At 42.3% G+C, this 24,320-nt stretch overlaps 1 protein-coding gene across 6 annotated transcripts; it reads right to left on the bottom strand.

Moving 5' to 3' along the window:
• Nucleotides 1-3,091: 3,091 nt before the first annotated feature.
• Nucleotides 3,092-23,810, bottom strand: LOC140190437 (RNA-binding protein 38-like). 6 transcript variants are annotated; one of them, XM_072247008.1, is made up of 5 exons: nucleotides 22,613-23,810; nucleotides 15,883-16,043; nucleotides 9,519-9,642; nucleotides 5,572-5,620; nucleotides 3,092-4,573 (listed from the first exon to the last, which is right to left on the bottom strand). In XM_072247008.1, the coding sequence occupies exons 1-5, from the start codon at nucleotides 22,626-22,628 to the stop codon at nucleotides 4,318-4,320; spliced, it is 606 nt and encodes a 201-aa protein (XP_072103109.1). In that variant the 5' UTR covers nucleotides 22,629-23,810; the 3' UTR covers nucleotides 3,092-4,317. The 6 variants fall into 6 exon arrangements, with proteins under 6 accessions (XP_072103109.1, XP_072103114.1, XP_072103115.1 ...); XM_072247013.1 differs by lacking the exon at nucleotides 22,613-23,810 and adding an exon at nucleotides 17,454-17,474; XM_072247014.1 differs by lacking the exon at nucleotides 22,613-23,810 and adding an exon at nucleotides 16,457-16,477.
• Nucleotides 23,811-24,320: the final 510 nt, after the last annotated feature.

Raw genomic sequence — 24,320 nt, 5'->3', positions numbered from 1 at the left:
CAGTCCTACGTTGAATTCATCACTGACTGGCAACTCCTGTGACGCTGCAGGTGCCAAACTGTATTGATCTCTGCCGTTGCTTTGGATTCATCAGCTGCATGGGGGGCTGCTCTCCATATCGTATTTCCCTGGCTTGTGTATCATGAAGGCAACTAGGACACAACATCCATGGTCAGCCCTGACCACCGGAGAGCCTCATGAGGACTAGTGAAGTGCCTAGTGGGATGTTTGAGGTTGCAACTACCACTAGTTTTCTTATATGTTAGTGACTTAGGTCTGGGTGCACAGGGCATAATTTCCAATTTTGCAGATAGCACAAAATTTTAAAACATACAAACTGTGAGGAGCATTTAAAATCTCTCGAGATCTAGACTAGCTGGTGAAGTGGATGGAAATAAGACAAAAAAATGTAGTGCAGGAACTGTGGAGTAATTAACTAGGAAGTATGTGGAGAGATGATGTAAGCTGAAGGGTTAAGACCATCAGAACCAAACACTCATGGCTAAGTTATGTACAAGGCAGTCAAAAAAATAGTGGAACAGTAATAGCAAAAACTGTAAAAAAAATAATCATATTGGGCATGTTATGGTAACAGCAAAATTACAAAACATCCTTTATACTTTAAATAAAATCTAATGTTTTTGGTGCCTGTTGAGAAACCAGCTGATGTGTTTCCTCAGTCATTGTCTTTCAAAGAGTACGAGGAATCTCGCAGCAGCCATTGCTACTGAAGGTAGCAATGTAAGCAGGTAAGTTCATTTCCCTCTCATACCCAGGATGGGGGAAACACGGTCCCATCTCTTCCTCCTCCCCTTTCTGGACTGGGTATTATACAAAGTGGGAGATAGTGTACCAATATAACTGGCCTGGACCCAAAAGTTGTATAGTACACCTCTGCATTATGGAGGGGTTGCTTTCCTAGAAAACTCTACCTCTCTGGCAAAAATTCATGTTACCTTGTTTTTCTTTCACCATATGTCCCCAGTTATTTTTTTTCTCACATAATTACCATGAGGGCAAATTGTTATTCTGTGCTTCAAATTTTTGTTAGTGATTTGTGAGTTCTGCAAGGGTGAATTTCCTTGACCTGAACTGCTGGGGTGGGGGGGGGAGGGGGAGGAGTACTCTGTAGCTGAGATGTAATATTGTGGAATTGACTATTTCCACATATTTTCAAAATTCAGAATGCACAGGGACAGAGAGAGCTGGGGTATATTTGCATGGATTATCGAGGCAGATGGAGAACAGTTTTCAAAAATAGCATTCCAGATTGAAGGCTTTATAAACATGAGAGCCGTTTTCAAAAATAGCAGTTCAGACTTTATAAGCAGAAGTATTGGGAAGGGAAGGGAGTACAGGGGAAGAGAAGTCATGGTGAATCTTGTGAACACATTGCTTCAGCCACAACTGAAGTAATGTGACTGTTTCTGAGAACCACAGTTGAGGAAACATGTTAAAATCTGATCATGGTTACAGAAGAAAATTGCTTACATGAAGGGCTGTCTTTACTTGAACTGTTCCTCATTAGATCAGGAGAACTTGAGAGGGCAATCCCATTAGCTACTTCAAATTAAGCATACAGACAGAATAAATAAGCACTGCTCCAGTCAGCATATTCCAGATATGAACTTAAAAGTTACCTCTCAGATCTCCCTCAAAACACCTGCTTCTCATCTTAAGTCTTTGCCCTGTTGTTTTGACACCCTACCTAGGAAAGAGATCTCTACTCTGTCTGTGTCTCCCATGATCTTATACTTGTATCACATCACTCTCGGGGCAGTTCCTGCAGATGTCCCAAACTGTGGCCTTGATGCTTTAGTTTGTATCATCAGTCTTCGGTTTACTCCGTGAAACACATTGCCACAGTTGTAATTCCTCTTCAACGAGATTGCCACTTTGGTGGTTTTGTAAACAAAAGTCCCAGTGTGACCCTGGTTTTGAGGTAGGGTCTTTGACACAAAGCATTAACCAGTTTCCCTTCTCACAGCAGCTGTTTGCAGGCTGAGTCCTCCCAATATTATTTCTTCCTTTTTTGAAAAATTCCCACTTACGATTTACCAGCAAGCCATATTGCTCTAATCATTTCTTAAGTGTTTTCTTTTATGAATGAACCTCCATTAAAGGACCTTTTCATTTCCTTAAAGCAGCCAAACATTTGGGATTTATTTTTATTATTAAGATACAGCAGAGCAGGCACTTCGAGCTATGCCAGCCAGCAATCCCTGGACTTAATCGTGGCCTAATGATGAGACAATTTACAATGACCAATTAATCTACCAACTGGTACGTCTGGGCTGTGAGAGGAAACCTACATGGTCACAGGCAAACTCCTTAGAGGCAGCGGTGGGAATTGATCCCAGGTCACCTGCACTGTAAACCATTGTGCTAACCACTGGCAGAAACTGGAACATCTGGAGGAAATCCAATGTGGAAAACCTCCACACTACATTGGAGATGGTCAGGACTGAATTCTAGTTACTGGAACGGAGACAGAGGCTCCACTGCAAGTGAAGTAGCAGTTCTTGAATAATATGTTACTAACATACAAGGTAAAACATTCCCGACTACCTACAAACCAGACTGGAGAAAGTCAACTAACTCATAAGGGAAATAAAAGATCAAAAAAATGAAGCTGTTTGGGGATACATGAAGCATGCAGAACCAAAAGAATCTTAAGACTGAAGATGTACTTCTAAAGGGTTATCGTCGTTACTTTGTGGTAGTAGTTAACTGTGAATTGTAGTGTATATATTTTTCACCTACAATTTAACTACAAACAGGAATTGTAGACAGGAGAATTCTTCCCCCCCCCAATAATATATAGCTTTTGTCCCTTTCTCCACATTTCCACCCAGAGCCAGTGACTGATTAAGCAAAGACACTGGTTTGCTGAGGCTTACAATTTGTACTGCTAAGTGTATCTTCAATTACCCCTCAGTTATTTTTACACACAAAATCACTCCCGATGTTGAAAGTTAAAGAAGAGTGTTGGAAGCCCCATTTGTTTGTTTGAGAACCGAGCAAAAATCAGTCAAGTTAATCTGGACCCTGTGGCTCTTGTAAAGTTCCAGTAAACACACTGTACAACTCCTTTTTTGCCATAATGATATTTTTAATATTCCATGGTACAAAGATCTGGTCAGAAATTAGTTCAGAATGTAATGATATTTAACAGTCTGATGGTTCAGCATTACAAAATGATGTACCAATTTTCTGTTTAGAGTAAGCACCCTCATAGTACCTGTTCCCAACAACATACCTCAGATATGGTTGGCACAAAGTCATGTTCTATTGGCATCAGGGATTATGTTGATAGATATCTGCACTGGCGGCATTTTGCATTAGTTTATCTCTAATAATATACGCTAAACAAATTTATACAGTTACATATGGGAAATAGACTACATTTTGTACATTCCTACCAAATGACAGGTTAACTAGATTTGGTTCATAAATATTTACTGGGTAATTTGTTACTCATAGAGAGCAAAAAAAAAAAAACAACCTTCAAGCAGTGATTTATTGATCCATTGCTTCAATTCATAAATTACCTCAGCTTCATTTTACCAGATACCGTGGACTGGCTAGATGCATGGCAGATCCAAGCAAAAGAACTCCCAAAAATCTTTCCATGCAGGACACAGAAATTCCGGAAGTATAAAAGTTCCAATTCTACAAAAATCCTGAGTTAATTATGGAATTGCAACACAACAATCCCTAATATTGAGGTCTGTGTCTGCCATGTAAGCATTTGAAAGGTTTCTACAAATTTTTTTTAATGTAAGATTACAATGGTAGAAATATTACATTCCCCCCCCCCCTTTGTCACTGATTGTTACAGTTTGAGTGACATCAAATTCCTTTAAACATTTAGCTGATATTAGCTGACACTGGTCGAGTGGGGGGGGGGGGGGGGCTGGCTGGCTAGCTACCCACTAAATCCCCATAGCCTTCTGGCTTTTCTTCCCCCTCTGTGCCACATAATAAATACATTTCCAATACAAGACCCTTCGGTGCTGACTTTTACCCTTCAGATGGGAAAGACAACAATGATCAGAAATACACAAAAGGTTTTACTTCCAGGATTCCTGGAAGGAGGGAGAATAAGAAAGAGGAAATTGAACCAGTAGGTATAACAATTTCTTGGACTTTCCTCTATTTTGGATGTTTTTTTTTTCTTTAAAAACTTTAAAAAAGTACTATTCTCAATACCAATGCAACGGCAGCAGGTCCAACTGGTACAGCATACATGGAAACCAGCAATATTAAAAGTTCCTCTGAAGACAGGTAAACGATACATGAAAAGCAACCACAATTTTATCGTCTCTGAAGACCAGCCGTGTGCAGTATTGTTGGCTCGTGCTGAACTTGGCTTAAGTTTGGAATTCCAGTCTGTAATGGAAGTTGTACTGTGTAGGTGTAACCAGGATTGGGATAATGAGAAGAAACTGGGTAGAGTTGTTCATACGCAGGATACTGTGCATACAAGGCTACACTGGATTCCAGGTACGAGGTGGAGGGTAGAACCAAGCCAGGTTGAATGATGGTCTGTGGGATCAGGTATGGTCCAACTCTGGAATAGGTTGATAAAAGGTTAAGAGTATTAATAATCTTATTGGAGACAGAGAGAAAAAAAAAGAACATGCAGATAACATAAAATCCAAGATGAGAAATCTCCCATTTAAAGGCTTTTACCAAGATCAGTGTACTCCTGGGAATTATTTCAAAGTTGTACAGCAAAGTGATGCTATGGCATTATTAAATTATTGCACAAATTTGTGTCTTAACTTGCTAATCACTTTCGTACACTGTCAGCTTGCTCACTGATAGTACTGGAATCTTTGAGTTATGGGTTCAAACTTCACCCCATGTGCTATGGAACACAACACTAATGCAAAAGACACCAATTTAAATTAAGCTTTTCTGGAAGTGTGTTAAAGTTGGAAAGAAGTATATACCTCTTTTATCCTGTGAAACCTGCTAGACTTGAGAGAGTATCAGGATTGATTCCTGGAATTTACATCCGTTTCCATTTTATATTAGGCATCTTAGAACACTGCATATAATAAACTTACAGAACCAGATGGAAGAGGAGATCATAGAAGTTCAAGTCAACCTCAGTATACACTGAGAAATAAGTGATGGGAAAATAAAACATCTAACCATGCTTCATTGATATATTTAACTCCGCCTTTTTGAAATCAAAAAGTTTGCTTTTGCTTAACATGTGTACGGAGGATCTTCTCCAATTCAGTTTCAGAAAATATATAAAAGGATAATTTTTCATTTCTTCAGGGGGAGAAGTACTCACATTAGGGCAAACTTATAAACTCTCTTCAAAATCAGCATCATTCCAATGCATTTGTGGTCCTGTCAATAGTTGAAATAGCCCAATTCTAATCAGCTTCACCAAATCTGCACGTGTATTGATAATGGTTACCCATCCATTTCTGGCACTGCTGTATGAATCTTCTCTCATAGCACCAGATTTTTAAAGCAAGCTAAATAAAAGCTCTCTTCTCTTAACAGGTTTTGTATTTCAGATTGGCTCACAACAAGTAAAATGCTTACCCATAAGGTCTCTGCATCAGAGCTGAGTGAACTTGTAGACCAAGACTTCCTGATTTAAGTTTTTTTTAAAAAAAAGGAGAAAAGTGTATTAATAAACCAGTTCTTTGTTAACCTGTGTAGAGATCAAATTTAGGCCATAGTAGGTCCAAAGTACAAACAAACATCTCAATTGGATTCTGTTAGTTTTTTGGTACTTCAATGCATTGGGTTTCCTGACCTTTATTCACTGACCTATGAACACCAGCAGTGGTAATGGAATTGAACCGAATAGTGATGCCCCGTGCACTATGATCAGGTAGCTCATTGCCACCTGGGTCACTTGCCCAAGGTATTAAATTGCCATTGTTAAACCATGTATCAAGGGCAGAACCTTAGCACACTCAGCAGAAATATATTGCCTCACGGTGCCAGACATCCAGGTTCAGTCATCTGTATGGAGACCATGTTCTCTATAATGGAACAGCTTTCCTCCAGGTGCTCTGGTTGCCTCCCATATCCCAAAGATGTGTGGACTGGTACATTAATTGCCCCTGGTATGTAGGCTGGTGACAGAATAAGGTGGGATCTGATGAGAATGGGGTGAGGATTAATTAAAAAAGTGGGAATAATATTTGAATAGTGTTAATGACGGCAGATCATCGTGGTCTTGGTGGGCTGTAAATCTCTCGATGACGGTACCTCAGTAAGCCATAAAAAGAGAGAGGATAGATTTTCTAATAAGCAGCCTAAAATTCATCCAGATACAATGTAGGACATGAAGAAAAATGGGAAGAGCTTCAGGGAACACAGAGTCTACTTGAACAGCAATTTTAAGTAAAAGGCAAGAGATTTTTTTTAAAAACTTGCCTTTCTTCCACACACTTCTTACTCAATGAAGCTATGTCAGCGACGATCGTCCCAATTTCTCCGTGTGCATTAATTCACCCGATTCTCCTACCTATACGATATACAATTTACAGTAGGCAATTAACCTACCAACCAGCACACCTTGGGAATGTGGGAAAAAACGGAAGCATTCGGAGGAAACTCAAACACCACACATACTACGCCTGGGATCAGAATCAAAGCTGGGTCACTAGAACAGAAACAGTATACAGCTGTGCCACCACACAATCCACAAGTATACTTTCATCTACTTAAAGTAATTGATACATACCGCATAACCCAAGCTTATAGCCATGATCAGTTATTAATGGACCCATGTTTTAGATAATTCAGCCTGCCAATATTCCTGATTGAGATATTAAAAAGCAGGTACTCTAGGAGTGATTCTGAAAACGCAACAAACTTAATGAACAAGTTGGACAATTTCAAGTTGATTTTTCTATATATAAATTACTTGTTTTACTACCCAAAATAACTATTTGTTCAAACAGGATAAATGACAGTAATTTGGGAATATTTGTCCAGCATTATGAGGGAACATCATCAGAGTAAATGTTCAATCATCAGTGATTCCATCAATGAATGTTGTCTAGCTGGCATCATCCTTGCCTTGTTTAAAATAAAGCAACCAGAATTTACTGTAGTATTTATTACAAACTACATGAATAAGGGCTGGTATGACCTTTTATATTCAAAACTAACACAAGTTAGAGATCAAGATGATCCAGTGAGGTCTCAGGGTTTCTGGGATTTATTTGAACAGTACTGTGTATCAGATTGCAATTTCATTTTAGAACCAGGAAGTACAAGTAAAATCTCAAAATGAAATAAAATGAAGGTTATTTATGTTGAAATTATTAAAATTTGAAGCAGGGGTTACCTCACTTAGAGAAAATAATTTTCAGTGAAAATTGGGTTGCTGACAGTGGTTTTGTCTTACCAATAATTAAAAAAAGAGACTGAAATGTCCATATTTTCTGCTCCAAACCTGATTTGCAAGTACAGGAACAATACATTCAAATGAGGAACCAGACATAAGTTACTATTTTGGGGGTAGGTTAATCCATTTTCTGTGCATCTCAGACAACATGTTTTTTGTTTTTAAATAACTGTACATAATCAATTGTCCAATTTGCACTCAAATAAATGCTCTGCATGCATTACTCTTTTTAAAGCAGTAAATTCCCAGTCATTATTTTAATTAATCATATATATTTGAAAATAGACCCTGTTTTACTATCTGTTACACTTGATCAAGTTAAACACATATATTATTATATGGGTGGCATCTATTAGTCTCGCAAGACCATGGATCTGCACCTGGAAGAACTCAAAAGTTCCTCAGGACCTGTCCTGGGCCCTGCATGCAAGTGCACTTACAAAGAAAGCACGACAGTAAATCCAATTCCTTTAAAATTTGTGAAGATCTAAAACTTTGACAAACTTCTATAGATTTGTAACAAAGAGTATATTGAACAGCTGCATCACAGCCTGGTATGGAAACACCAATGCTCCTGAATGGAAAATCTTACAAAAAAAAAAGTGGATACGGCCCAGTCCATCCTGAGCAAAGTCCTCCCTGCCATCGAACACACCTACACAGAATGCTCTCGCAGGATACAGGTCATGCTCTCTTCCTGCTGCTTCCATCAGGAAGGTAGTACTGGAGCCTCAAGACACACACCACCACGTTCAGTAACAGTCACTACCCCTCAACCATCATGCTCTCGAACCAGTGGGGATCAATTTCACTTGCCCATTCACTGAACTGTTCCCATAACCTATGGACTCAGTTCAAGGACCCTTCATCTCATGTTCTTGATATTTATTGCTTTTTTTTTCTTTTGTATTTGTACAGGTTGTTGTCTTTTGCACACTGGCTGTTTGTCCGCCCTGTTGGGTGCAGACTTTCGTCGATTCTATTATGGTTCTTGGATTTACTGTGTAAGCCTGTAAGAAAATGAATCTCAGTGTTGTATATGGTGACACCTATGCACTTTGATAATAAATTTACTTTGAGCAAACTAAGTTTAAACTGTTGGCCATGCTCATAATAGCGAGAGTAGATTTCCAGAAACAGAGGGAGTAGTAATTTTCTACTGGGAAGTAAATTTTAATGGATGTCAAGATCAGACAGACCAGTTCCCAAACAGTATCCAAGAACTGAATTTATGTTGACAGGTCAGGATGCAACTGAACAATAGAACCATATTATGTTGAGAAATAACACAAGAACTTGGCACTGCATAAATTCAGGAAGTTGTCATTATTGATGGAAAACATTACAGTTTGCTTTAAGAGGGTAGACAACTAATTGGGGAAAACAAAAAAAAAAACACAAATAATCAAGAATATAAGATGAAGAGTCCACAGCCTACGTACTCATTTCAAGGACTCTATCTCATGTTCTCGATATTTATTGCTTATTTAAAGTTAAGTTAAAGTCTGTCCCGAGCCTTTATAGGCTCATCAGGCCGGTGCTTATGCTGGTTTCTGTGGCGTGAAGCGACAGAGTACGAGACTCCTTCCCCTCCCCCGGATAGGACGCCAGTCTATCGCGAGGTTAACCCCAGCATTTGCCAGTACCCATTTTCAGCTGGGTGGACTGGAGCACTGTGTGATTAAGTGTCCTGCTCAAAGACACAACACGCTGCCTCGGCTGGGGCTCGAACCCACAACCTTCAGATTGCTAGTCCAACACCCTAACCACTTGGCCACGCGCCACACATATATTTGTTTATTTATCTATACATTATCATTTCTTTCTTTATCGTATTGAACAGTTTGTTGTCTCTTGGACACCCCAGTTGCAGAAGACCCTAGTTAGTGTGGTCTTCCATTGATCCTATTACGGTTGTTGTTCTATTGAGTATGCCCGCAACAAAAATGAAATTTCAGGGTCGTATATGGTGACATGTACATAGTTTGATAATAAATTTACCTTGAACTTTGCTTATTAAAGGAGAAACCATACCAGGTTAAGTGACCTAACCAACCACATTCAAACTCAAGTCAAAACTGTGTTCCCAATGACATCCCAAAGACTGTTAAACATACAGTACCTGAAGGTACAGTGCGCTGTTTGGCCCCAAGGTAAGCAAGATTTACGTTAGTTTTCCTTCCATCAATGATGGGATTGGGATCTTTACATGCCCTCTCAGCTGCAGCCCAATCTGCCATGGTGACCTGTAATACAACCAATAAAATTAGAGGAGATGTAGCTCAGGGACACAGTTCTCCAGTCTCAGGTTTGACCCCCACCTCATCAGGTCAAAAGGATCAAACTTAAAAGTTCTCTGTATTTGGCTTTTCAATACAGGCAATCCTTGCACAAGTAAGACTTCCAACAAAAGGCAGCTGTCATCCAATACTTCAGCCAAGTGTTCATTCACATGCAAACCTGGGCAGAGGCATCAGTGACCTATTCAGCCAGGTCAGGTGTACTTGACCAGATCACACCAAGGGCCACTAACTAGCTGCAGTGCATTCCGGATGTTCGTGCCTGTGACATGCAATGCAAAAGTACAAAATATGCTCGTGGCTGCATCTTACAATAATACAGGAGATCATTCAACCCATTGGCTCCGCGTGATTCTCCGAGTAATAACCCCATAGCCCCATTCCCGTTTTCCCTATACTCTTGCAACTCGGTCTCTCTCAGACACGCCTAACTGCCTTTAGGTTCCTTTTGCCATTAAGCTATTCCACAGGGATGCCTACAACATTCAGTTAACCTACTAGCGTTCCTTTTGGGTGTGGGAGAAAATTGGGAGCACCTGGAGGAAACCCACCCTACACAAGTCATGCAGCAGACCGTGTTCGACATGTGGGTCAGGCTCCTGGAGCAGAGAGGCAGCAACACCATTACACCACTGCACCTGAGCTCAGTCCACCCCCGACTCTCCTTCAAGTCCAAGTGCTTCTCATTGTTAGGAAAGGGAAGGTCAGGACACACTTGACACCATCGATCACTGCCTCATTAATCCAACAGGTCATGAACTTCCATTAAAAAGTTAAGTTCAGAATCAGGTTTACTAACACTGACATATGTCATGAAATTTGTTGTTGTAGATAAACAATTACTTTTCTTTGTTTCATTTAAACAAAATTAAAAACATTTCATTTAAGTAGTTTTAAAACGGTGCTGAATATCAGAGACAACTAAGATGTGAAACAGACTTTTACAGCACAGGCTCTCAAGACGGCGGTGCAGGATCAGCCTAAAGGACGGCCAGAGAACCAAGGTCAATGTTGTTTGGAGCCTCATGGCTGTGAGAGGTCAGTGTTGGAAGAGGTGGCAGGAAAACGACAATCACAGGTAGAAGGTTCAACCTTGCACAACCTGGCCCATTTCCCTTACAACCATATGCACCTAGGCCCAGGGAGAACAGGAGATCTGGTTATTTACCTTGTAGAGCCCAATTATGACAACCATTTGGAGATTTCTAGCCACTTCAAACCATGGATTGAAGATTGGCTCATCACATTCTGACCTGTGAGGGCTTAAGGATGCAGGAGATTTGACTCATGTCCATACCAGCTCCTCACAGGAACATCCCACACGTAGTTAAACAATTATGCTATGGCACCCCCTTTTGCTTGAAATAGCCTGTCTTAATACCACTAGAATGATTTCCAATCAACTGGAATTAACCAATTTCCCTCGGGATCAATAATGTATGACTGTGACTATTTCTGGGCCACTGAGCTGATCATTGAAGATTTCCATATCACCATGAAGGCTGGCAGTTCAATAACGTCAAATGAAAACCGATTGTGAAACTTGTAGCAACTGAAAACCTTGCTGGTTCCAATTCACCCCATTCTTCTATTGCATCTGAAGTGCATCTTGTTAAACTTTAAAACTAACAAACAATTCACAAGAGAACCTATAACTCTTGATCTCTGTAGCACTGAAGGGATATTGAAATTATCTGATACCAAACAGGATAAACAGATACAATTCAGTGCAAGAAATTTCAGATGAAATTTTGAAATAAGGATAAGAAGAAGATTTCCAAGCACACGTGGTAGAGGCACCAGCCATTTAGCATGTTGTTACAATCACAGTATTGTGCAAAAGTCTTAGGTGTGTGTATGTGTATATATATATATATATATATATATATATATATATATATATATATAGAGATAGAGCTAGGGTGCCTAAGCTTCTTGCATAGTGCAGTGCTGTAGTAATTTTATGTATCGCACTGTACTGCTGCCACAAAAAAAACTAATTTCATTACGTACGTGAGTGATGACAAACTTGATTTTGATATGGGTATCCATTGTGCACTGACAGTGGGAAGGGTCAGGGAGAGGGAAATCATGGCTGGGAAAAGGGGAAGGGAGAGGCAAGGGAGCGGGAAGCACCAGAGAGACATTCTGTAATGATCAATAAACCAATTGTTTGAGATTAAATTACCTTGCCTGGTGTCTCAGGGCTGGGTGTGTCTGCACCTGTGCCACACCACCCCCCACCCCAGCATTCCTTCTCTGTCACCTGTCCTGCAGCGTTCCACCCTCACCACTCCCAATTTCCTTTACCCCCGGCAGATTTACAAACTCGCTCTCCGCCCACATTGATAAGTACGGCACTGTGCAAAAGTTTTAGGCACCCGAGCTACAGGTATAGGTGTGTGTGTATTTTGTACAATGACCCAGATCTGGGCCGTACCCTCCAAATATCCAGACCTGCCTCTCGGTATTTTTGCACTACCTTACTTTCCATTTTTTATTTATGATTTATAATTTAAATTTTTAATATTTACTATTGATTTGTACTCCAGGGAGCGCGAAGCACAGAATCAAATATCGCTGTGATGATTGTACATTCTAGTATCAATTGTTTTGGTGACAATAAAGTATAAAGTACAATGCTGTACATTAAATAATAGAGGTGTGAGATAAACATGCAAATTTGAACTAATGGAAGATTTTAGTTAAATTGCAAAATTTTATTGAATGCACAAGTTACCATATTGTCAATAATCATTGTGGTTCCCGCCAGGAAGTCCAATTTAACATTTAATGACTCCTTCCTTGCTCTTTGCTTCTCCATAGCATATGTTGTTATTTTCTGAACATGCAAGTTATGTATAATTTGTTAATTTTAGTTTGTTAATCAATGTTTGCCCTGATTTGAAACATATTGTGCTGCTGCAAAAAGCTAATTTTCATGGCACGTATACCCCGCTGGGTATGTATTCCCATGACAACAATAAACTTTAACTAATGAAGGAAAATAACAAGAGAAAAAAATAAATCCCTTGCCATCTTCGAGGATTATTAGGGGTAGATATGCACTTTATAATTAGAGAGCATTGAATTTAAAGTTACGAAAAATATCACAGCATGAACTGTTGAAACACAGTATTTTACCAGCAAAAAGCATCTGTGAATTGGATAAAAAATAAAACCGGTTGAAATGGCTAAGGAATAGTCTGCACAGAAAGATTAGAATATACAGTAGCTAAAAAAATGCTTGGAGGTTTGACAAAGCAAATAATTATGCATAATACAACTCAATTATTATTTTGAACAGCAAGTTGAAATTTTGTTGTTTGAATCCTGGAAGGGTTCCAGGACTTTTTGGACCCTGTACTACAGACACAAAATACTGGCTCACTGCCATTCGATTTGCCTGCTGGGAGTTCTTGCCTCACAAAATTGAGTTGATCATCTACACTGAAGCAGGGTGAAAGCCTGACTTTGGGTGGGGGGGGGGAAATAAGCATGGAGTTCTGGAAGAAACGCACAGGTTTAGGAGATACCTGTGTTCAAGGGTTTCAGGGGAAAGAGGTTGGAGGCAGATCAATAGCTTGCCAGGAGAGGGAGGGCCATTAAATGTAAGATTTTTGGAGACTGGCCTGAAGACAAATTTGGAGGCAAGTGTCTGAAGGTCTGGGAGAAGCCACTGTGCATCAGGCAAGATTTCCACCCATCTCTCTGTAGACCATCACCTGACCACTAACCACACGATCACTGACTTTATGTCCGTAGAGAGTTTTCTGAGTCAAGACATTCCCAGCATGCTTTGTTTCTGCTCCTCCCCTGGGTTCACAACCGAACTGCACGGGGTGCTTATTCATTCAGACTTCCTCGCTGCACCAAGCTTATTTCTACATCAATTCATTTCTCATCTTTTCTCCAATTCCTTTCCCAGATACATCCTCAACAGCTCCTGTGAATTTCCATCACTTTAACAATGATCTCTTCCCAGCCTCATTTACACCTTGCAGATTCCACCTTCTCCGGACACAGGGTAGATCAGTCCACCTCTACCAACTCTCCTTTCCCTCACCCCTAATAAAGAATTCCAAAGGAAATCCACCATGCCTCATTCTTCCTGACACTAAGGCAAAATTATTTTTTTGTTTCATTCACACTCAGGTCTTCTCCTTCAACTCTCCCCACCCATCCCCACAGTTCACCAATGATTGTGCCAGTTCTGGTTCTCGCTCTCTTGAACTGGAAAAATTGCTGCCAATCCATAATCTTCCCTCAACTTCACATTATCCTTCTGCAATCTTGGCAATCAATTTGCAAACATTTCATCACCATTCGAGGAGACACCATCAGTGCGCTGACGATGTCTCCTCAGACGGTGATGAAACGTTTGCAAGTAAATCACCAAGATCTGAGTACTACTCAGCCCAACCATCAACCACTGGGAGCTACACATTTCCAACCTTCCTCGAGCCTACCCAGTTTGGGTAACAGACTTTAAGAAACAGGTTTACATCTGCGTTCTGTCCCAGTTATGTTTCATATTAATTCTCCAGCGAATATATACTCAAAGGCCAACATCTCAACTTTCAACCAGGCCATCCTGGTAACCATTTCATCACTTGTACTTCCTCCAAATGACATCGCTTCTTGCTGCTGCCATCTGGAAGGAGGTAGAGGAACCTTGGGTCCCACATCAGCAGGTTCAGGGACATCCACCACCAGGCTGCTGAATCAGAGTGGATAATTTCACCGCCTCAACACTGAACTGATTCCACAGCCAATGGATTCACTTACAAGGACTCTACATGTGATTATTCATTCGCAAAATTAGACTTCTTTTGCACATTGGTTGGTTGTCAGTCCTTGCATCCAGTTTTTCTTTGATCCTATTTGTCTTTCTTTGTTCTATTGTGGCTGCCTGCAAATGGCGGCACACTTGCTCAGCGTACGAGAGGCAGCAGGATCGATGCCCACAGTCCCCCCCCCCACCCCCGGTGTAGGGCGACACAGCGGTCAGCACAACAGCTCACGGTACCAGCGACCCAGGTTCAATTCCCCGCTGCTGACTGCAAGGAGCTTGTACGATCTCCCTGTGACTGCGCAGGAGTTCCCCACCCACATTGGTAGGTTAATTGGTCGTAGTTAGGCTAGCAGTTGCTGGGCAGCAAGGCTCGAAGGGCTGGGAGAGCGTATTCCATCCTGTGTCCCAATAAATAAGCAAGCTCAGGGTAGTACATGATGACACAAACATACTTTGATAATAAATTTACTTTGAACTTCATTTTCAAAACCTACATCATTAGCCCTGTTTTGCCTAGCATCATCCCTTATTTAATTTCTCTTGAATATCATCCCATTGCAAATCTTCCCTTATTATTTCTTAGAAGTGTAAAACCTATTTCTAATTTTACCCGCTTTCATTTCTAAAATTAAATCCACAGATTTCTCGCCACTTCCTTCACTCACCTCTCTGTCCAACGTGCTCCAACAGGGCATATCATCTCACTGTCTTTCTATACATGGTTTAGCTTTTTGAAGACCAGCCCACTGACCCCCAATAGGCACCAGTTCAGTTTTACACAGTAGGAGGCATACAAGGGGCTGCAGATGCTGGCACCTGGAGAAACCTTGTCAGGCAGCATTTATAACAGGAAGCAGCTTCAACTACGTTTCCAAAAAAAAATGGAACACCGTGCATTTGCCCTCGCATCTGGGACCTACAAGGTGAGGAGGCTAGAAGTTGTCACTTGTTTGCCAGTGGTAGAATCCGAATGGGGATTAATGGGAACACAATGGGATTTGTGTATGTGGCTACGCGGTGGTCAGGCAGACTCAAGGTCTGTTTCCCCCCATCCCCGCAGTCAGTCTTCACATTTCTAGTTTTTATTTCAGTATTTTAGCATTCGACGTACTCTGGGCCACGTGATCTCAATACTTGTGTTGCCTCCCTGGTCCTCCGTCTATTTAAGTCTGGACTGGGGGAGAGAAGACGCAAAGAGAGAGAGAGTGTGTGTGTGTGTGTGTGTGTGTGTGGGTGGGGGGTGACTGCCTCGTCTGATAGGCTTTTCCCGCTCGTTGAAACGCTAAATGCAAAGTGCCTTTGCTAATCAGCAACCTCCACCGGGTAGCACCCGACCCGAAAGCAGATTTCGCCACCAAGAACCTTCGACTTGCAACGAATTCGATACTCACAAAGCCGTATCCTCGTGATCGGCCGGTCAGCTTGTCGGTTATCACCGCCGCTTCCTCAATCTCGCCGAACCGCTGGAAGTGCCGCGTGAGAGACCCTTCATTGCTGTGATACGGTAACCCACCCACAAAGAGCTTCCGAAATAACCTGTCCTTATTCATAACTGGCGGCCGGCGGGCGGGTGGGTGGGGGAGGAAGGAATAAGAGGCACAAGAACATATAATGAAACAAATACATTAAAAAAAATACCCCACAAGAACTGTGAGATGATTGTCTGTAATTAACTCATTATTGTAATTAACACCACGGAGGGGAAGAGAAAGATTTTTTTTGCAATGAACTGGATTTGCAGTAGACACACTTTAAATAAAGGTCTGTGTCGCCACTCACTGCCGGGGAGAACACGCGTCCGCTCGCTGCCCGATTCACCCACTCTTTGTCTCGCCACTCGGATCTTCTAAAACAGTTGCTTTTGTTTCTTTGTAACTCGCAATGTAGCCACATGGGACCTGGGGACACGCCCCCTCGCTACCTTATTGGACATCTTGTCGCGGGTGCCCGCCCTCTCAAAATTACCTGCTTCTCAATTGGCTGCCACACCTGTCGATCATCGGCCCGGCGCTACTTCCTTTTATCGGCAATCAATTCACAGCAACCAAATACGATTTAAGGTCACCCACCTAACATCGATCAAACAATAACAGTTGCTTGTTGATCCTGGTTATATATTGTGTAACTGCAGGATAAGATTAACTTTATACCTACATCCCCCCGCCATTGGTATGAGCATGTGTAGAGAGAGGGTAATGGGAGACCGCTGCCGCCGTCTGGTGGAGACAGGGGTCACTGGAATCACATTGTCTCGTAGTTTCGGTATTCTGGAGAATTTAAAGTTGATTATTTTGGTTATCTCTCTCATTTTTCTGCCCAGCTCTAAACTTGGGGTGTTAATTTGAAGTCCCTGTTTCTGCCGAGCCCGCCCCCCAGTTTGAGCGGGTTATTTAATTGTGAATCCTGCCTCTGCCAACTGGGGGCGATGAATACTAACAGTACTTGACTGACAGTCCCGGGTTAGGGAGCTACATTTTGCCGAGATCAGCAAATTCAACATGGATTAGGGTTCAAACCTAAATCCGCAATCTTCCATCCTCTCTTTTTTAAAAAAAAATCCATAAAGTACATGTGAAACAACCCGAATAATAATCATTCCTGGAGTGAAAAGTGACTAAGGACAATTACAAATTGTAGGCATTATGTTCAGTGCGGGCATACTGGTTATGCCCGCTGGCATTTCGGGCACCAATGCTTACATTTAATATCAGAGAATGTATATAGTATACAATCTGAAATTCTTATTCTTCACAGACAGCCACGAAACAGAGGAGAACCCTAAATAATGAATGACAGTAAAAAGTCAGAACCAGAAAGCGCCCCTCTCCCACACACAAGCATCAACTCTCCCCCTCCTTCACTTATTCCGGCAGGAAGCATCAGCACCCACCAAGCAAGCAGCAATAGCAAAGCCTCTGAAGAGAGACCATGGTCGGCAGTCCAACAAAAACTAATGGCTCACCATTAAAAGGGCCTCCATTTCTGTCTGTCCTTGGCCATCACACAGTTGCACACTGACGTAGAAAGGTTCTTCATTGTTGTATCTGTTACAGTTGTGCTTGACCAGTCGGGGTTGTTAGCCCCATGCTGAAACCCCGAACCTGGAGGACCGGTGGACCAGTATTAGTTTGACCTCTCCCCTTTGACCTGTTTGGCATGGGTGACGCTACCAAGAGCCAAAGCATAAAGCCCTGACTAGAGCCAATGTAGCTATCTGGGTCATTGAGGCCCATGAAAGGTTTATGGTCCTCTTGGAGGTTGTGCAGTGTAAGATGATACGAAGTTTCCCATCCTCTTGCTGAATTATCACAAACGAACCAGCCCCGTAAATAACACGCCTACAAAAGCAGCCCTGGCATTCTGCAGCACGTGACTGGAGTTCCACTACCTGCAGAGTGTGAGTCAGAAATGCAATGAGAAATTCTCTGCAGCAATCAGGAAACTTATCTTCCAAGATGAAGTTGCCCACTTAAGCAGAATCCCACCCTATCCTCGCAACATCCCACTCCCACCATCTACAACAACTCACCAGAGGTCACGGTCAATCTGCAGCTTCGACCACCTGTAAGGACAAGGGCAGGAAATGCAAGGAAACCACCATGGTTATATTCCCCACGACAATGCACTCCTTTGTCACCGGGTCAAAATCCTGGAATTCCTCGCCGAGCAGCTCTTTGAATACTTCGATTACGTGGAGAGCAGAGAGGCAACGTAGCAGATCATGGTCTCTCTGGCAAGAGCAGTTCAGCGCAGCGTGGGAAACAAATATTTTGCTGGTGATTATCATAATAAAGATCACAGATCTTTTATATTCCTTGCTCATGTGTTTTTCATGTCTCTGGCTGGTAGTTGAGACTACAGCTGCCTTGTGAGAATCCATCTTAAGCTATTTATGTAAATAAAATCATTCAGACCTTGTCCAAGAGCATGTTTTTCCCCACAGAAATTAGTTTTCCTTTTTCTGAGGTATTTACTTCCTAAATTCGGGTAGCAGGGAGGCAGGCGGTCTCTACCAAAGGAGGAAGGTGTTCCTTCCCTCCGCCAGCCTGCAGGTCACCCTTGGGCAAGGTGCTTAGCTGCGCCCTTCCCCGATCAGGGTCACGTGAGTCCATGGGAACAGGTGGTGGATGGTCGTATGGGCAGCTGGTGCATATCACAAGTCCTGGTTATGTGACCACTGATGCCAGGCAGTCTCTGAAGAGTATTGATAATGGCTGGGGTCACCCATCTTGTAAAAGACACTGCCCAGAAGAAGACAATGGCAAACCACTTCTGTAGAAAAGTTTGCTGAGAACAATCGTGGTCATAGACCATGATCACCTACGTCATACGACACGGCACACGATGAAGGTGATGACTTATCAGAGACTTTGAAGCTAAAAGACACCTTCAGGGCACCCGCAAATGTTCAATCTACACTGGAAATATTGATGTTCTAATCAATTAAGAGTTTTTGTCATTCGCATAAGGAAATTGTCCTCTTCAGTGTTTTTTAATGAAAGTAAATCCTTCAGCATTTCAGCCAAAAATGATTGCTTAAGATATAAAAATAATATTTTTAGAAAGGAGAACCAGAAGTTTCACTGAAGAGATAGACATCAAGGTAATAAAGGCATCTGTTAGTCTTGCGAGACCATGGATCTGTGCCTGGAAAGTCTTCACTCTCCTGGGCAAGGTTGTATGGAAGACCAGCAGTTGCCCATGTTGCAAGTCTCCCCTCTCCATGACACCAATGTTGTCCAAGGGAAGGGCAAGGGCCAATACAGCTTGGCACCAGTGTCGTCGCAGAGCACTGTGTGATTAAGTGCCTTGCTCAAGGACACAACACGTTGCCTCGGCTGGGGCTCAAACTCACAACCTCCAGGTCACTAGTCAAATGCCTTAACCACTTGGCCACGTGCCCACGCATATCAAAGTAAAGGGCAACAATTATACCAGTGCCCAAGAGGAGCAGAGGGAGCTGCCTCAGTGACCATCACCCAGTGGCACTCACATCCACTGTGATGAAGTCCTTTGAGAGTTTGGTCATGGCTAGAATCAAGACCCGTCTAGGCAGGGACCCGGCCCCACTGCATTTTGTCTATGGCCGCAACAGGTCTGCGGTGGACGCAAACTCGCAGACTCTTCTCTCAGCCTTAGATCACCTGGACAAGAGCAATACCTACAGCAGACGGCTATTTATTGATTACAACTCAGCGTTGAACACAAATGTACTGTCAGTTCTGAGCAGCAAGTTCCAAAACCTGGGCCTCTGTACCTCCCTCCGCAAATGGATCCTCGACTTCCTCACCGCGAGGCCACGGTCTGCATGGACCGCGGAAGTGACATCTCCTCCTCGCTGACAGTTGACCCTGGCGCACATCCCACTGCTGAACTCTTTCGACACCCAGGACTGTGTGGCTAGGCACAGCTCAAACAAATTTTTCAATACCACAGCCACTGGCGGCGGAATTTCAGATGGTGACGGGGGGGGTGCACACGGGAGCGAGACAGACCATTTGTCTGAGTGATGTCACTGCACCAGCCTTGCACCCGGAGTCGGTAAGACCAAAGAATTGATTGTGGATTTCATGAGGGAGAAGTCGGGGGAACACACACCAGTCCTCACTGAAAGACAGCAGCGGGAATGGTGAGCAGTTTCAGGTCCTTTGGTTCTATCCCGGGCCCGCCATATTGATGCAATTACAAAGAAGGCACGACAGGGGTTCTATATCATTAGGAGCTTGAGGAGAGTTGGCGTGCCACCGACAACTCTCACAAATTTCTAGAGGTGTACCACGGACAGCACTCTGGCTGGTTGTATCACCGTCTAGCACACAGGGGCCATTGTACAAAATCAGAAAAAGCCACAGAAAGTTGTAAACTCGGCCACCTCCATCGTGAGCACCAGCCTCCCCTGCATCCAGGACACCTTCAAATGGCAATGCCTCAAAAAAGGGCAGCATCCATCATTAAGGGCCCCATCACCCAGGACGTGCCCTCTTCGCAGTGCTACCACCAAGTAGGAGGTACGGAGAATGGAGACACACACTCAACGTTTCAGCAACAACTTCTTTCCCTCAGATTTATGAATGAACAATGAACCCACATACACTACCTCACTATTTTTCCCCTCTTCTTTGGCTTTCTTTTTTACACTACTTACTATTACAGCCAGAATTGGGAACAGCTTCTTTCCAACTGTGATAAGACTGCTGAACGGATCCTGACCCAGATCTGGGCCGTATCCTCCAAATATCCGGACCTGCATCTCAGTTTTTTTGCACTACCTTACTTTCCATTTTTCTATTTTCTATTTATGATTTATAATTTAAATTTTTAATATTTACTATTGATTTGTAATCCAGGGAACAGGAAGCACAGAATCAAATATCGCTGTGATGATTGTACATTCTAGTATCAATTGTTTGGCGACAATAAAGTGTAAAGAATCAGGTTTAATATCACTGGCATATGTTGTGAATTTTTTGTAGTACAGTGCATGATGAAAAGCCCTACAAATCACAATAAAATATATAGGTTTTTACTTATCATGTATTGCAATGTACTGCTGCCACAAAACAACAAAGTTTAGTACATCTACCAGTGATATTCAAGTCAAGTCGTCACTTTTTATTGTCATTTCGACCATAACTGCTGGTACCGTACACAGTAAAAACGAGACGTTTTTCAGGACCATGGTGCTATATGAACAATACAAAAGGTACACGGAACTACGTAAAACAACACAAAAACTACACTAGACTACAGACCTACCCAGGACTGCATAAAGTGCACAAAACAGTGCAGGTATTACAATAAATAATAAACAAGACAATAGGCACAGTAGAGGGCAGTAGGTTGGTGTCTGTCCAGGCTCTGGGTATTGAGGAGTCTGATGACTTGGGGGAAGGAACTGTTACACAGTCTGGTTGTGACAGCCCGAATGCTTCGGTGCCTTTTGCCAGATGGCAGGAGGGAGAAGAGTTTGTATGAGGGGTGCGTGGAGTCCTTCATAATGCTGTTTGCTTTACGGATGCAGCGTGTGGTAAATGTCTGTAATGGCGAGAAGAGAGACCGACAGTGATGAATTTTAAATCGCAGGGCTGATTAGCTGAAGCATGAACTCTCATGGTGGGCAAAAGCAAGGGTTATTCTATAGTCATCAGAGTCAGTGAAACAGGGTCTTCAGGGATTGTAAAGCTATGGAAGTTTACAGAACAATGAGGGGAGAGACCACGATTTAGACTCCTGAATGCGAATTTGCAGGCAAACAAAGAGTTTCATTGGATTGTTTCAATTTTGTGAAACAACGTGAAACTAAGTGGAGAAAGTCAACTAGTTAGTAATTATGACTAGTGCAACTTACAGAGGTGACGGTGTAACCAAGGCAGTGTATCAGCAATGAAATGGGACTGAGCACATTCCTAATGCCACCTCCTGTTATATTATTTTAAAAATGATAGTTTTCTTTTGCTTATGAAATTGATTCAGTTGTTGGTGTTCCTCTTTATATGTTTCTCATTGTAACTTTGCAACAAAGTGTATTTTTGGTCATGTGGTCCATGACATCTGAATATTGCTTTACCCAATTTAATACATAGCTATTTGAAATAAATGTTATTACTCTGTGTTGGTAGAACGAAACAAATTCAACAAGCTGCTTTGGTTTAATTATAGATTTATATTCTTCAGTTTCAGACTTTGGGAACTAATTCATATAAAGCTACACAGGGCAAATCAAAGTCCTATCATAACAAATTGAATGATTTTTCATGGATCTTAAGCTAATATTTTTTTTAAATTGCGGTCTTTCAAAGTTCATAATGACAAAGTGAGTTATCTACCTTATCTTATAGTTTTAAAGATTATATCCGTGGCAGGTTCTCTGCTTACTCCTCAGTTTATCTGAGGCTTCAGCAGAAGTAAGTAGATTTCAACAAAAGACAAAGCAAAACTAGGGGTAATTGCTATTAACTATCCTCTAGATCAGGAGTTCCCTACTTTTTTATGCCAAGAACCCTTACCTTTAACGGAGGGGTCTGTGGACCCAGGTTTGGGAACCCCTGCTCTAGGAATAGGTTGAAAGGCAACATTGAGTATCTCACTCTCACTCTCTCTCTCACACACACACACACTTACTTCTTTGGTTGTCCATCGAAATCCGATGACGACATCCACTCCTTTAACGGTGAGATCTTTGATGACTATACAGTCCTTTCCTGGACCCACAAGCTCTATTGCAGGTGGTTCATGTATATGTGGTAGTGGCAGCAACCATGGCTGCATTTCTCCTGGCTCTCTTCTGCTGTCTTCTGGTTGTTCTTTCCATCTCCAGGATACGAATCCCGTCCCTACACAGCTGTCGCCAAGTGGTACGGTCAGCAGCAACCTCCTCCAGGTCCTCGGGTCTGATCTTGCATTTCTTGTAGCTGGCTGTATAACACTCTGAGGGGTAGCCGACATGGGGGCATCCTTATCACGTGCCCCAGCCGCTGCAGCTGATGCTGGGTGATCATGGCCTCAATACTCCTGCAGTTGGTCTTTACAAGTATTTCAGTGTGAGGCACCTGCTCACGCCAGGTAATTACACACACACACACAATTTTGTTTATGGATTTTTGTATTTGTAATCTTTTCGTATTAACTGTGTGGTGCAATGAAACAAAGGGAATAACAGTCAGAATTTTTGGATGAATTCTATTGCTAATTCCCCATGACGCCTGCCCAGCCACTTCGTGTGAGCAAAGCATAAACCTTCAGTGTGTGTCCATTCGCTGACAGCCTCACACATTTTAAAATGAAGGTATAAGATTAACCACCATTCTTTTCACCCATGTACCTTTGCAAAATAAACTTGCGACAAATGCCAACAACAAAAAAAAACATTTCCACAACAGGCATCATTAAGGTTAACAATCACGAGGAAATCTGCAGCTGCTGGAAATCCAAAGCAACGCACACAAAATGCTGGAGGAACTCAGCAGGTCAGGCAGCATTTGTGGAAAAGAGTAAACAGTCGACATTTCGGGCCGAGACCCTTCTTCGGGACTGGAAAGAAAGTGGAGAACTCAGAGAAGAAGGTCGGGAGGGGAAGAAGAGGTACGAGGAGGTAGGTGATGGGTGAGACTGGGAGAGGGGGGAGGGTGTGAAGTAAAGACCTGGTAAGTTGATTGGTGAAAGAGATAAAGGGCTGGAGAAGGGGGAATCTGATAGGAGAGGACAGAAGGCCATGGAAGAAAGGGAAGGGGGAGGAGCACCAGAGGGAGGTGATGGGCAGGCAAGGAGAGAAGGTGAGAGAAGGAAACAGGAATGGGGAAGGGGCGGGCCAGTTACTGGAAGTAAGAGAAATCAATGTTCATGCCATCAGGTTGGGAACTACCATTAAGCTTCAGGCTGTTCAGTAAGGAATATACAAGATGATTAGAATAATAATCTTTATAATTTTTATAGAAAATGACAAGTAATTGTAAAGAAAAACTTATATGGTTTTGACTTTTGACTCTGAAGAAATTGATTGAAATGCATGAAATTATGAGGGGTGTAGACAGGGTAAATACAAGCAGGTTTTTTCCACTGAGATTGGGCGAAACTAGAACTAGAGGTCATGGGCTAAGGTTGAAAGGAGAAAGGTTTAAGGGGGACCTGAGAGGAATCTTCCTCACTCAGAAGGTGGTGAGAGTGTGAAATGAGCTGCCAACGAAAGTGGTGGGATGTGGGTTTAATTTCAACATTTAAGTGCAGTTTGGATTAAGTAAGCAGATGGGAGGGGTACAGAGGGCTATGGTGCAGGTGTGGGTTCATGGAACTAGACAGAACAACAGTTTAGCATGGACTAGATGGGCCGAAG

This window comes from Mobula birostris, chromosome 30 (genome assembly GCF_030028105.1).
Source record: "Mobula birostris isolate sMobBir1 chromosome 30, sMobBir1.hap1, whole genome shotgun sequence".
Taxonomy (NCBI): Eukaryota; Metazoa; Chordata; class Chondrichthyes; order Myliobatiformes; family Myliobatidae; genus Mobula; species Mobula birostris.
Note: the sequence above shows the minus strand (reverse complement) of the source record. Positions and strands in the feature narration are given on the sequence as shown.

Bases quoted from the DNA above. Each gene is read 5' to 3' on its own strand.
- LOC140190437 (XM_072247008.1), bottom strand. The intron at 9,643-15,882 runs GTGAGTATCGAA...GTTGTATTACAG, and splicing joins GATCACGAGGATACGGCTTT to GTCACCATGGCAGATTGGGC. The intron at 5,621-9,518 runs GTACTGTATGTT...AACTTAAATCAG, and splicing joins ACAGCGCACTGTACCTTCAG to GAAGTCTTGGTCTACAAGTT.